Below are 15,332 nucleotides of genomic sequence, written 5' to 3' on the forward strand. Positions count from 1 at the left end.
ATTTTCCAAAATGTGATTTAATCTCAGGAATATCATCTAACATGAATCTTAATTCTTTTAAACACTTACATCTCCCAATCTTTGAATGATTATACAATGCCAGACCTTCAACTCTTGAATAAAAAAAACAACCTTAAGTGTGTGTACAGTAATCAGTAATTTCTGCTTTCTAAATTGATGTATATATTATTACGGGTAGTCCTCTATTTACAACTACAATAGAGCCCAAAATTTCTGTTGCTAAGTGAGATATTTGTTAAGTGAGTTTTGCCTCATTTTGCGACCTTTTTTGTCATAGTTGTTAAGTGTACCACTGCAGTTGTTAAGTTACTAACATGGTTGTTAAGGCAATCTGGATTCCCCATTGATTTTACTTCGCAGAAGATCGCCACATGGCATAAATATGAGTCAGTTGCAAAGCTGAATTTTGATCATGTGACCATGGGTGAAAAATGGTCACTTTTTCAGTGCTGTTCTGACTTTGAACGGTCACTAAATGAACTGTTGTAAGCCGACTACCATGTTTCCCTGAAAATAAGACAGGATCTTATTTTCTTTTGAACACCCCCCCCCCCCCCCCCCCCCGAAATAAGTGCTTGGCCTTATTTTCGAGGAGGTCTTATTATTTTTGAGGTGCAGGAGGAGATGAGTGTGGTTACCTCATGGCTGCTGCTATGTTGCAATATTTTCAGGGAGGGCTTATTTTAGCACATGCGCTCAAAAGCCTAATTGGGCTTATTATCCAGGCAGGTCTTATTTTCAGGGAAACAGGGTACCTATATTTGGAACCTTGCTAAATTGCTTTTTCTTCTGAGGTTTTTTTTTCTTGCTTTTTAGATTTATTTAAGGCAACAAGATAAAACTGCAAGTATCAGCCAAAATGTCCGTATTGCCAAAATGTGTCTCATTGACCTGGCAGGATCCGAACGTGCCAGTGCCACAAAGGCCAAAGGCGCTGTCTTGAGAGAAGGAGCAAATATAAATCGATCACTGCTTGCTCTTGGCAATGTTATTAATGCCCTCGCAGACCCAAAGGTCAGTAATAATTTCCTTCCAATCTCCAGCAATGTTTCTATTAGATTTCACATTGGTCAGTGTGTGATGAGCTGCACAATCCTATGTGTCTTTATTCATTGGGGTTGTTGTTTGCATGCTGCATAGTTGAGAGGGTCTAGGCATGAGTCCTACTTTCGAAAGTGGAGTTTCCTTATGCCTATTCAAAGAGAGAACTAATGACATATCTATCATTATTATATCTGGAAATGTGCTCTTGTTTTTTATTTAGTTGAGAAGGCTGAAATGAAAAAATAACTAGCATAGGATGATAACTAAAAGGACATTCTCCCATGTCCTGGAAGGAACTCCCCAAATTAGTTCCAAACCACACACAATTTTTACCAGACATACATCCTGATTGTCACATATTTGCAAAGAGAAGGAAGATTGATTTTATGCTTGCATTGGGAATCTGGGCCAAAGGTTTTCTTTATGCCAACATGTGTGGAGACAGGAAGCCCCCAGCAGCATAATCTAGCATACAGAGATTGACATTGCCTCTCACACAGTGAATTTTGTTGAAATTTTATTTATAATGTTAATTTTTCTGTTACTGGTAATTCACATTTTTGAGGTAAGGCAAACCTGGGTCTATCCTTTTTGCAAGCAATGTTTTGGAACAAGCAAAAAAGGGGCAGGAGAAACATCTTTTTGAACTGTTAAAGCAACCCCCTCTTTTCCCAGGGACACAGAATTTCTTTTAAATTGTTCCTAACTGTTCATACCCTTCACTGAGAAAAATAAAAAATACAGTACCATGTTTCTCCAAAAAGAAGGCCAGGTCTTATTTTCTTTTGACCCCCGAAAAAAACAGCTAGCCCTTAATTTTGGAAGGTTCTAATTATTGACTTACCACATGGCGGTGGCACCAATAGTCCCGCCCAGCAGGAGCCTGCTGCTGACCCACTTCTGTGGCCGCCACTTACACGCATCTCCCTGGCTTCCCTTTCACCTTTAGATGCCTACCAGAAGCTTTCACTCTCAGATGCCTGCCAGAAGGCATCTGCAGCTGATAACAGAGCTCCGGATCTATCCCACCCTAGTTTAGTTTTTACCTCTGCCTTGCCCCATCCCCTGCACTTCAGGGTAGGTGGGGTCTTAATTAGGGCTAATTTTGTGGGTGGGGCTTAATTTGATCCCATGCGCTCAAAAATGTGATAAGACTTCTTTTCAAGGTGGGTCATCTTTTTGAAGAAACACAGTAATAGGCAGCATTATTATAATAATGTGACTTTTTAATGATGAAATTCTTTAAAAATGAAATAAAAGTGATAAAAGCAGCCTCGAGAGAGATCTAATATGATGTAAATATTGTACTAAGGCACAGCTAATTAAGAATGTGTCTAACGAAGCCTGGAATTTTTTTTTAGAATAAGAAGTTTTAAGTCAATTTTTCAAATGAATTACTAGGAGGTGTAGGCAGGCAGATCTTAACACCACCATAAACAGGCCACCAAAAAGAAGTCTACAGAAAAGTAAACCAAGGGTTGTATGTAGCAAATTTATCAAGTCAGGTCAAATTGGTCAGGAGACACAAAAGGTGTCTAGAAATCAAAGTGCAAGTTAATCAAATAAATCTGGATGTTAAACCACAGAATGGCAAGACAGGTAGGCAGGTACATAATTTCCAATAATTTGATCAGAACATTTTATATATACACATACACACACTTTGGAAGACCAAGTTCCTTTAAGCTTGAACTGCACCCATCACTTCAGAGACGTTGGCCCAGATAGCCCTGCATTTCAGGGCTGTTTATCTTTCTGGGCTTCCACATGATGGCACTGTAACTCTCTAAAATTTATGTTTTGCAGTTCTGATTGGCACACTGCCTAGGTTGTCAGAAAGGGATCTGGTTTAGGTTGTATACCAAGAGTTAGTTCTCTGCCTCTGGACACTAAGCTTCCACACTTTTCCCCCCTGAATCTGAGCTGGACATCAATGATTTCAGTTTCCAACATCCAGATCTGGCTGCTGGGAGTTGTAGTCCAGCACAGCTGGAGTACTATATGTCTAAAATATTTGTTAAACAATAAAAATGTTTTTTTAATGAAAGTACGCTATTGAAGCAATTCAGAGAAAAAAATGCTGTAGTTTGGAATTATGACCAAGAATAAAAGCTAATATACTGCAGGCTGTCAGTTATATCTACCTATCCCCGCCAGCTGGAATGGGCTGAAAATGGGGGGGCACAGAGGCCGAATATGGGGGTCAGTGGCAACAATCCCCATAGCCTGGAACAGTTGATAGGTGGTATTCCGGGAGGCCAATACAACCTCCAATCAACTGCTCGTGCTAAATCAGGCTGTGCTGAAGCTGACCAGGCTGTTTGCTGTAAGGAGGCAAATTGCCTGGAGGCAGAGGCAGAGTTCCCCCCCCCCCGCCTTGTTTTCCTCCCCAAAAGCTAGGTGCGTTTTATAATCCACAGAATTTATTGTCCAAAAAATACAGTAACGTGTCTTAATTTATAACATTATTATAAGGCAATGTATTGTCATTTGACAACCTTTAAATTAAGATACTTTATAGGAAGTTGTTCGTGTTGGGGTGTCTGAAACCAGTTGATTACCTATATTATGACAAAAAATCTAAATATTCTGGAAATGAAGGCTGAGAAGTTTAATGTTTAATCCTAAAACTATGCCATTAGAACTTATTTTAATGAATCTAGTGACAGATTCACAAACCATACATCAATACTGTTATGATTGTTCTTCTCCTATACAGAATGAATTGACAAAATTGAGGAAGTAGAACTATTAACAATTAGGGAGATTAGAAAATTGCCAACGGTAGAATAAAATCCTTGAATTAATATAAATTATTAACAGAAATGCACAATTAGAATAGAAAAATCTAATGTATGTCAAGATTTAAATAAATAATTTCACTATCAATTATTATAGACTGTTTAATAATTGTATTTGAAGAAGCTTTGGCACCCCATATCATGTCATGGGATTACTGATGTGACTTTATTGAAGTGCTGTTTAATTATCTGCAGTACATGACTTTTGTTTACACACATATTTCCATGGAAACTAGAATTTGTTTTTAAAATGTATACAGTCAGCTCATCTTTCAACCAACTTTTGAGTGATTTTCAATGAATGCTGATAGTGCAAGTTTGCTGTTCACATGTGTTATATATGCAAATGTTCCCTGTTACCAGCTCTCTGATTGGCTGGTCATTTGACAGTTGCTTTGGGCTCGAGTATAAATACCCTGACAGTTGCAGGGACGTTTTGAATCGCAGTCATCTCGCAATAAACATCTTACTCTCTGATTCCATGGCTCCTGCGTCTTCCCCTCAAACATATTCAACAACATGGAAATGTTTATGTGTAAACTATATCAATTGCCCTGCAACCATGGACATCTAGCAGTTTAGTGACATCACAGCTACAGGGTGTTCACCATTCTTCACATATTCAGGTTTATTTGGAAATATATCAGGACTATTGTGAAAACTGGAATTATGGCTTTGTAGATGATGTGTTCAACAGTTGTTATAAAGGTGTTGTAGACCCATTTTAGTCCTCCACTCATTACAGGTGGCTGCTATAATTTTCCTCTATAATTAACAATAGGAAAAGAAATAGAGAAGTAGCTGTTGTTGACTTTTATTATAGAAAGACCCAGGAAGAGAAGATAGCTGGAACAGTAGACGGACTGACTGGTTCCATCCTAACATTTTTCATTTCAAGAATTTAGGAATATAACTTACTAACTTTTGATTTAATTGGAAGGGATAAAAAATTAGTAGAGAATGGTGAGGATCAGCCAGGTGTTGTAAACAAGCAAAACTTTTCAAGATTTTTATCACCTACTGCAAAATGTGCAATGTGGAACAGCTGTTTGAACTTGGTCTAAAGCTATAGTAATTTTAGCAAGCTATTAAACACTTCATGTCTTGTGCTGGTTTGTTTTTTCCCAGAAAAAGAATCAGCATATTCCCTATCGGAATAGTAAGCTTACTCGTTTATTGAAAGACTCTCTTGGAGGAAATTGTCGCACTATCATTATAGCTGCTATTAGTCCTTCTTCTTTGTTCTTTGATGACACATACAACACTCTTAAATATGCCAACCGAGCCAAAGATATCAAATCCTCAGTAAGTAAACATTGTTTCAAAATTCTTCATTTATAATAGCAACTTATGTACATTTTTATGCACATGGATGTGTATATCTTCTTTACTTCTTACTTTAAAATAGCACAGCGGTCAACCTGTAATGTTTATTTGCTAGAGCTTATATGCTTCTCTAGTCCTAAAGGACTTACAGATATGAGATGGTTCAAAGCAAGTAAAATAATAATGTCTAGTTAAATTAGTTAAATAGCCCTCATAATCAGGGAAAAATTGGGACAGGGGGCTTCTTAACATGAGTCCATTCCTCGTAACAATTTGTCCAATGAGTCTTTAGAAAAGTTACTTTTAATAGTTGTTGTTCTGTTCCTCCTTTTTCTGGTTCTACGTTATTTCCTTCCACCATAACATCCAAATAGTTCCTTGACATTCAAGATTCCACTTGATTTCTTCTCCACCACCCACTCACTGCAATTCTCTGCCTTTCCAAATAATTTCTTCAATTCCCCGGGCAACTGGACTTTGTTTTACCAAGAATTTCTTTAACTACTGCTGTGTAATAACCAGTTACCGTATTTTCACCCATATAACCCGCCCACGCAAATAACCCGCCCACGCGAATAACCCGCAGGTTTTCAGGATCGTGTAAAATATTTTCCGTATACCCCGCCCACGCATATAACCCGCGACGATTACGGGAGAAGGAACAGCTGAGATGGGGGGGGGGAAAGAAACGGCAGGAAGGGAAGGGGAGGAGGCGGGGGCGCGGCTGTGGCTCCGTTTTCACACACACACACACACACCCCTCCCTTCTTCTGCTTTGCTCTGTGAAAGGGCTTCACTGCCGAAGCATTTTGGTTTAAAAAAAAACACAGCTGAGATCGGGGGGGGGGGGGCGCGCTAAAGAAACGGAGGAGGAAGCCTGCTCACGCAGGGGGGGGGGAGTTGGAGGAACGCAGAAGGGAAACAGCTGAGATCGGTGGGGGCTAAAGAAACGGAGGAGGAAGCCTGCTTTTCTCCCTTTTCCTGCTTGGGTTTCGGGACGCCTTCGTGAAAACCCCACCCCTGGCTATGGGCGAAGCGACCAGGAAGAAGCAGGAGGTGGGAGGAAGCCCGGATTCTGCAGCCCCTCGCCTTCTCTGGGCTTGGAAGTCCGGCAGGAAGGGAAGGGGAGCAGGCGGCGGTGCGGCTTCTTCTTCTGCTTTGCTCTGTGAAAGGGCTTCACTGCCGAAGCATTTTGGTTTAAAAAAAAAACACAGCTGAGATCGGGGGGGGGGGGGCGCGCTAAAGAAACGGAGGAGGAAGCCTGCTCACGCGGGGGGGGGGGAGTTGGAGGAACGCAGAAGGGAAACAGCTGAGATCGGTGGGGGCTAAAGAAACGGAGGAGGAAGCCTGCTTTTCTCCCTTTTCCTGCTTGGGTTTCGGGACGCCTTCGTGAAAACCTTCCCGATTCCCCCATCTCCTCACCCGTAGAACTGAAACGAGAGCTGCCCAAATATCTCCCGGCCCTTTTTGCTGAGCAAAAAAATAACAAAGGAGCAGAGAAAGCACCAGATTCCTCCCCCCTTCACGAGAGGGAGAAATCCGTTGTTATTTTTTTGCTCCCTTCTGGCGAAGAGCCTCTCAGATACGGCGGTGCCTCCCGTGAGGAACGGTAGATGCTCTCTCAGCGTCTGAAGAAGAAGCCTCCCCTTCGCAAAGGCTCTTCGGCTTCAGGCAGCCAGCGGCTTCACGAGAGGGAGAAATCCGTTGTTATTTTTTTGCTCCCTTCTGGCAGGCGAGAGAGCATCTACCGTTCCTCACGGGAGGCACCGCCGTATCTGAGAGGCTCTTCGCCAGAAGGGAGCAAAAAAATAACAACGGATTTCTCCCTCTCGTGAAGCCGCTGGCTGCCTGAAGCCGAAGAGCCTTTGCGAAGGGGCGGCTTCTTCTTCAGACGCTACTGCTACCCTCGCCGGGGTCGTTCACCTCGCTCAGCTTTCGAACTGCACGGATTTCTGGGGTTGGCGGATGACGACGAAATAAACCAGCAAAAAAAAAGGGGGCACCGGCTGGTTTTATCTAACCGAGAAGCCAAGCCAGCCCAAGCGGCGCACCTGCTTATTTAGTATTATTATTTGGGGGGGGGGGGCAAAAGGCGACTTGCGGTGGCGAGGGAGGCGCACCGGGGTACGAAAGGAAGACGCCACCAAGCCGCTTCTCCCGGACGAGGCTGGGGAGACTGAAAGGTGGCAGCGGGGAGACGGAGGGGGGCAGGAAGAAGAAGGAAACTCCCGCATCCTTTCCCAGCTTCGCAGAACGGCGAGAAACTGCCGAAAGTAAGAGGGAGGGACCCTTCCTCCCTCCCTTCCATCTACCTTATTTTATTTTATTGAACTCCGTGGGAGGAAAAGCTCTCCTAGCCCCGCTCTGAAGTGAAGGAGTGCGGTATATTCTTCCACGCTACGGCAGCCCTGAAGGGCCGGGAGATATTTGGGCAGCTCTCGTTTCAGTTCTACGGGCGAGGAGATGGGGGAATCGGGAAGATATTCCCCTTCCTCCAACTCCCCCCCCCCCGCTTGAGCAGGCTCACGAGAGGGAGAAATCCGTTTCTGGCTTCTTTTTTTGCTCCCTTCTGGCAGGCGAGAGAGCATCTACCGTTCCTCACGGGAGGCACTTCGAGCCCCGCCGTATCTGAGAGGCTCTTAGTCGCCGAGCGGAGAAAGCACCAGATCCCCCCCCCCTTCACGAGAGGGAGAAAATATCCGTTTCTGGCTTCTTTTTTCGCTCCCTCCCTCCAGTTTTTCGCAAGTTGTCCCAAGAGAGGACGAGCTGCCACTTCCTCGCTCTGAAGGGAGGGAAGGAAGGACGCGGGATTGGGTTGGCCCTGTTAACTGGAGAGAGAAAGGGCCGCTCCTCCTGCCGCACGTGTCGTGTCCCAATCTCCTTTTGGGGGGGGGGCAAAGCAGGGCAGTTTCTCGCCGTTCTGCGAAGCTGGGAAAGGATGCGGGAGTTTCCTTCTTCTTCCTGCCCCCCTCCGTCTCCCCGCTGCCACCTTTCAGTCTCCCCAGCCTCGTCCGGGAGAAGCGGCTTGGTGGCGTCTTCCTTTCGTACCCCGGTGCGCCTCCCTCGCCACCGCAAGTCGCCTTTTGCCCCCCCCCCCAAATAATAATACTAAATAAGCAGGTGCGCCGCTTGGGCTGGCTTGGCTTCTCGGTTAGATAAAACCAGCCGGTGCCCCCTTTTTTTTTGCTGGTTTATTTCGTCGTCATCCGCCAACCCCAGAAATCCGTGCAGTTCGAAAGCTGAGCGAGGTGAACGACCCCGGCGAGGGTAGCAGTAGCGTCTGAAGAAGAAGCCGCCCCTTCGCAAAGGCTCTTCGGCTTCAGGCAGCCAGCGGCTTCACGAGAGGGAGAAATCCGTTGTTATTTTTTTGCTCCCTTCTGGCGAAGAGCCTCTCAGATACGGCGGTGCCTCCCGTGAGGAACGGTAGATGCTCTCTCGCCTGCCAGAAGGGAGCAAAAAAATAACAACGGATTTCTCCCTCTCGTGAAGCCGCTGGCTGCCTGAAGCCGAAGAGCCTTTGCGAAGGGGAGGCTTCTTCTTCAGACGCTGAGAGAGCATCTACCGTTCCTCACGGGAGGCACCGCCGTATCTGAGAGGCTCTTCGCCAGAAGGGAGCAAAAAAATAACAACGGATTTCTCCCTCTCGTGAAGGGGGGAGGAATCTGGTGCTTTCTCTGCTCCTTTGTTATTTTTTTGCTCCCTTCTGGCAGGCGAGAGAGCATCTACCGTTCTTCACGGGAGGCACCGCCGTATCTGAGAGGCTCTTCGCCAGAAGGGAGCAAAAAAATAACAACGGATTTCTCCCTCTCGTGAAGCCGCTGGCTGCCTGAAGCCGAAGAGCCTTTGCGAAGGGGAGGCTTCTTCTTCAGACGCTACTGCTACCCTCGCCGGGGTCGTTCGCCTCGCTCAGCTTTCGAACTGCACGGATTTCTGGGGTTGGCGGATGACGACGAAATAAACCGGAAAAAAAAAGGGGGGGCACCGGCTGGTCTTATCTAACCGAGAAGCCAAGCCAGCCCAAGCGGCGCACCTGCTTATTTAGTATTATTATTTGGGTGGGGGGGGGGGGCAAAAGGCGACTTGCGGTGGCGAGGGAGGCGCACCGGGGTACGAAAGGAAGACGTCACCAAGCCGCTTCTCCCGGACGAGGCTGGGGAGACTGAAAGGTGGCAGCGGGGAGACGGAGGGGGGCAGGAAGAAGAAGGAAACTCCCGCATCCTTTCCCAGCTTCGCAGAACGGCGAGAAACTGCCCTGCTTTGCCCCCCCCCAAAAGGAGATTCCCTGGTTGCGTGGCGTTTGTGGCAGCCGAGAGCGCGGAGGACGCCGCTCCTCCTGCCGCACGTGTCGTGTGTGTGTGTGTGTGTGTGTGTGTGTGTGTGTCGTCTCCCAGATAAAATGCACCACTTGGGTTGGCCCTGTTAACTGGAGAGAGAAAGGGACGATGTTTTTTTTTAAAACCAAAATGCTTCGGCAGTGAAGCCCTTTCACAGAGCAAAACAGAAGAAGGGAGGGGTGTGTGTGTGTGTGTGTGAAAACGGAGCCACAGCCGCGCCGCCGCCTCCTCCCCTTCCCTTCCTGCTTCCAAGCCCAGAGAAGGCGAGGGGCTGCAGAATCTGGGCTTCCTCTCACCTCCTGCTTCTTCCTGGTCACTTCGCCCAGAGCCAGGGGTGGGGTTTTCACGAAGGCGTCCCGAAACCCAAGCAGGAAAAGGGAGAAAAGCAGGCTTCCTCCTCCGTTTCTTTAGCCCCCACCGATCTCAGCTGTTTCCCTTCTGCGTTCCTCCAACTCCCCCCCCCCCGCGTGAGCAGGCTTCCTCCTCCGTTTCTTTAGCGCGCCCCCCCCCCCCCATCTCAGCTGTGTTTTTTTTTTAAACCAAAATGCTTCGGCAGTGAAGCCCTTTCACAGAGCAAAGCAGAAGAAGAAGCCGCACCGCCGCCTGCTCCCCTTCCCTTCCTGCCGGACTTCCAAGCCCAGAGAAGGCGAGGGGCTGCAGAATCCGGGCTTCCTCCCACCTCCTGCTTCTTCCTGGTCACTTCGCCCATAGCCAGGGGTGGGGTTTTCACGAAGGCGTCCCGAAACCCAAGCAGGAAAAGGGAGAAAAGGAGCCCGAGCCGCCGAGCCAGCCCACTGCCGCGAGGAAAGTGGTGGTCCCAAGCTCTCCCTTTACCGGTAGTTAATCTGTGTAAAATATTTTGCGTATACCCCGCCCACTTTTATACCCCGCAGGGGGGCGCTGTGCATGTAAAAAACGCATATAACCCGCGGGTTATATGGGTGAAAATACGGTAATGACTTTTAAGAAGCCCTGGTAAGAAAAGGGGAATGTACCAACAACATCACAATTAATAAAGAAAGTGATACTAATTTTTTTATTCATCTCTCCACAGATAAAGAGCAATGTTGTAAGTCTGGACAGCCATATAAGTCAATATGTTAAGATCTGTGAGCAACAAAAGAAAGAGGTATGTCTGCTGTTAACTATTAGTAGTATTTTTTTTTAAAAAAGTAGGAATAAAGAATTGAGTATTGATGCTAATTATTATGCATTAAAATAACTATTGTACCTCAACATTGAAGAAAAGCAGGTGTCAGAAGTATAATAATAAAAGCTTGAAAAATTGCTTTACAAATATAAAATTAAAAAAGATAATGTGTGCCAAGTTCCTCCATTTTTTTAACACTACTTACTGTTTCAGATTTTAATGCTGAAAGAGAAACTGGAAGCATACAAAGTGGGAAAAATATCTGTTCCCAGTAATCAAGATACAGCAATAAGTACAAATCAGCAGCAAGTTGAAATATCAAGGTAATATTTATGATTATTTCTTTTTGATATTTACAATTTTTATACAACTCATGCTTACATGTTTTCTGGGATAATCTTTGTTCCTGAAAAGTACTGTAACTGTCTGGCTAGTTTGTGATAATGGATTGCTGGACTTGCTTAGACAGGTGCCCAATCAATTAAGTCACTGTTTATATTCTTGCGTTAGCTCATATTCCTGTAGTACTAATTGGTGATCCCATCATTACTCAAGACTTCATTTCCCAAGTTTTCAGGAGAAGGGATGCCAAGCTTCCATTCAGTAATATGATAAACTAACCTAAACTCTAGATTCACACCACATAAAGAAGATTCAGTGTGATTGGCTATCGTGGCTTTGGCATATTACGCAAATTACAACCATACCACTGTTTTTCTTGATTGCATTACTAACATAAAGTTCATTATTGCCAATGTTCACTCGGTGGTACAGATTGAATCTCTGTCCTAGAGTCTAACAGGCTAGGTTCCCTCTTTGGCAATTTCAGTGGTTTGAAGCAATATGACTCCTTATATGAACAGTTACATTAGTTTCTGATTTATTTCCAGGATTAATTCAAAGCCATATTTTTATAGTTGTTTACTCCTTGGAGTAGATGGGGCACCATCATCTCCTATAGATCCTTTCACTCGAGTTGTCCTTTTCTATTCTTAGGGTTTAACACTTCCTTTCAAGGATTTTTTTTTCCTTTTTATCAATTTTGATTTCATTGTTAATACCTTTCTTTATAAGAAGGCTATTGCACTTAATTCTGGTGAAAATAATTTTAATGGTTTATTTACTAGTATTCTTTCCTTTTGTTTGTGTATGGATTATAATGTTTCAATATTTAATATGCTTTAATTGCTGCAGCCTGTTCTGAGGAAAAATGTAACTGAAATGTATTTTTAAAAACTGGTCCTTTGAATTTCTAAAAAAAATAATAGCAGAAATGCACAAAGAAAATAAGCTAGTAAATTCAGGGCGGATTTGAAATGTGACTTCTTCAGATGGTGTTTTTTTTTTTTGTTTTTTTTTTTTTTTTTTTTTTTCAGATAGAATTCAATTTTTTTCTTTTAGCCAGGCAAAGAAACATAATTTTGTGTTAACAGCAACATTTTGTGCCTATTTTTTTCATTTTTTTAAAAAAAAATAGTTATTTCAAAGTGGGAGTTTTTAAAATGCCATAATAGAGATTGTACGTGGGTGATTTTACTATTAAAAGAAATAATCAAAGTCTTCTTAAAAAGGATAAAAATACATTAGAAAATTATGTGGGGTAAAACTGTATGTAATGAGGCAACTTTTGTCACTTTTTTCTGGATAATAAACACATTAAGTAGTAATTTTAGTTTGTTATATTTCTGAGATGTTTTAACCAGAGCTGTGGTAACTCCATATATAGAAATAATCCCAAAGGGAGGATCATAGGAACTAATTATTATGTGTGAAACATCTCAGTTTTTGCAATAAAACCTTCCCATGGTAACCAGCATTTTAATACCCCACTTAAAAGGGTCTTTAACCTTTCTGTTAAAAACAGTTAATAAAGACAGAACTGTTACAACATAATAAATCAAAGTTCTTAAATGTTTAGGTTTTTTTTTCCTCAATAGAGGCTGAGAGTTCTTAGAACTTTTACACCCACAACTCTGCTTTCTTACAAATAGTACTGCACAGTACTCCCATCTTTAAATCCATGGTTTATCTTTAGGGCAGTCTTATGGCACTGGGACAATATTCCAAGGATTAGTGCAGTGGTTAGATTTCTGGCTCAGAGATGAAAAATTCAGGCTTAAATTACCCCTTTAGTTTCCCTCCCAAACTTTAAGGCTGGATTTTACTAATGTCAGAAACCTTAATTTTGGAAAAACCCCAAATGAGGTATGAGAGAGGAGGCTGGCAAGCCTGAAGGTACATTATGTAAATTATTTTTTTTCCATTACACCCTACATGACCTGGCCAAATGTATTTCATTATATGCAATGAGGAGATACTCCCACTCATCAATAAAAGAAGAGACTTCCATTAGTTGCAGCCAGCAGGATTGCTGCAGGAACAACTTTAGTATACATTGGAGTAGAAAATTAGATTGCTTTTTCATTTTTTTAAAAAATTGTATAAATATAATACATTTTTTCCATCTTTAAGTTAAGTTCTAGACGGAAAAGTGTGATATATATATATATACCAACGGTGAATGGCCTATATATATATATATAATATAATATATAATATATATATATATATTATCTGGCCCCAAAGAGAATCTTTTAAGACTATAATCCTCAAAAACATCATTACTTAAGGTTTTTCTTTTGCAATTTCATACCTTCCATAATTTCCAACGGAAAAAGGTTGAATGGTCTTCGTAGGCTGGGTGGGGTGTTATTTTAAAAAGTTTCAACAGCTGACAATAGGTTTTTAATATTAACGGTTATGAAAGAAATGGCTTGTTAGCCTTGAATAGATGTAAAAAGTGGTAATTAATACTTGATCTTCATTGTATGCCTCCTGAGAAAACAAGTGTCTGCCTGAAACTTGGAGATTTTATTATATATCACAATGATATTAGCCAATGATGTTTTAACCAAAACTTTTTTTTAGAAACTGCAGAGGTGTAATGCAATTTCTTTGTTTCCCCAAATATGTGCTATTTCTATAACTGGTTTCATTGATATAAATGTTTGGGACAGGTTAAAAGAAATCTTGAAGTGTGTGTTTGCAAATCGAGAGGAAATCAGGAATGAGGTCCTCAAGCTTGACTTACAACTAAAAGAAAATGTCCTTAAAACACATTATCAGAAAAATTGCCATGAACAAGTTGAAATAGTATGTTCCTGCTCACCAGAGAGATTGGAAAAGGTAAGAAATTTATACAACAGATCTATCTTTCTATGTTTTTGAAATGCTACTATATTTAATGTTCAAAACTGGGATATTGTGAGTTCTAGTTCCACCTTAGGCACAAAGCCAACTGGGTGAAGTTGGGCCTGTTGCACTCTTTCAGCAATAGCAATAGCACTTAGATTTCAGAGTGCTTTACAGCCCTCCCTAAGCGGTTTATAAAGTCAGCATATTGCCCCCAACAATCTAGATCCTCATTTTACCAACATTGGAAGGTCAATCTTGAGGTGGTGAAAATTGAACTGCCGAACTGCTGGCAGCCGGCAATCAGCAGAAGTAGCCTGTAGTACTACATTCTAACCACTGAACCACCACAGCTTTTAGGAGGCAGGCAATGGGAAGTCAGTTCCAAAACATTCTTGCCAAGAAAACTGCTGGAAGATGTCCAGGCAGTTGCGAGGAGTCAACACTGTCTCAAAGGCATCCATCTCCAAAAAAACAAAACAAAAAAGCCCTCTCAAAACATGTGGCTATCCCAAATCTCCCCAAAAAAACCTCAGCAGGAACTCTTCCATAACAGACAAAGAAGAGAACAATAAACAAAGCAACATTGTTGTTCCATACATTGAAGGATTATCGATAAAGTTCAGAAGGATTTTCAGCCAACACAATACACATGCACACTTCAAATCCAAAAATACACTAAGGCAGAAGCTTATCCACCCCAAGGGTAGACACAAATTAAGCAACGTGGTATATGTAGTACAATCCAGTGAGCCATATGCAGATCTCTACATTGGGGAAACAAAACACTTCATAAATTCGTGGCACAACATAGAACAAACCCATCAGGACAAAATTCAGCAGTCCATTTGAATTTAGAAGACAAAAGCCTCTCTTTCGAAGACAGCAAAGTCCACATTTTGGACAGAGAGGACCGCTAGTTTGGAAGAGAGGTCAAAGAGGCCATCAATGTCAAAATTGAATAGCCCTCTCTCAACAGATGGGAGGGATACAGCATCATCTATCTCCAGTCTACAACAGTCCTTTCAACAGTTCCAAGAAGGCTCCATACCCGTTTGCACAGTATATTCAGGTGACCCTAATGACATAGATAAACCTCCAGGTGGCCTCAATGACTCTCTAAAAGAATTCAAATGACCAGCTGTCTGCAAGGAATATGAATTCTTCCATTCCCCACCATTCATTCAGCTGAAGAAGTTTCTTGAATGAGAAACAAAATGGCTTCAAAGAAAAACCAGAAAGTCCAGTTGCCTCTTGAAATACAACTGGGACAACTGACCTGGATGATTGAGAATCTTCATAGACACTCCACTCTTAAGTATGTGGTTCTGGTTCTGAGTCAGGTACTCTGCTTGATGAACTCACATAACATTTTTTTTCCTTAACACTTTTTTCTTTTTTATTAGATACAGGAGGTCATTCAGATAAACTTCCATACAGATAGTTTGTATAAAAAGCAAACTG

At 42.7% G+C, this 15,332-nt stretch overlaps 1 protein-coding gene across 1 annotated transcript in view; it reads left to right on the top strand.

The window, feature by feature from the left end:
• Window positions 1–15,332, top strand: part of KIF18A (kinesin family member 18A) — a 62,954-nt gene that overhangs the window by 9,986 nt on the left and 37,636 nt on the right. Inside the window, exons 6-10 of the mRNA XM_032209125.1 lie at window positions 838–1,035; window positions 4,995–5,171; window positions 10,581–10,655; window positions 10,890–10,999; window positions 13,694–13,862. Coding sequence (XP_032065016.1) covers window positions 838–1,035; window positions 4,995–5,171; window positions 10,581–10,655; window positions 10,890–10,999; window positions 13,694–13,862 — 729 coding nt within the window. The remainder of the gene's footprint in view (window positions 1–837; window positions 1,036–4,994; window positions 5,172–10,580; window positions 10,656–10,889; window positions 11,000–13,693; window positions 13,863–15,332) is intronic.

This window comes from Thamnophis elegans, chromosome 1, assembly GCF_009769535.1.
Source record: "Thamnophis elegans isolate rThaEle1 chromosome 1, rThaEle1.pri, whole genome shotgun sequence".
Taxonomy (NCBI): domain Eukaryota; kingdom Metazoa; phylum Chordata; class Lepidosauria; order Squamata; family Colubridae; genus Thamnophis; species Thamnophis elegans.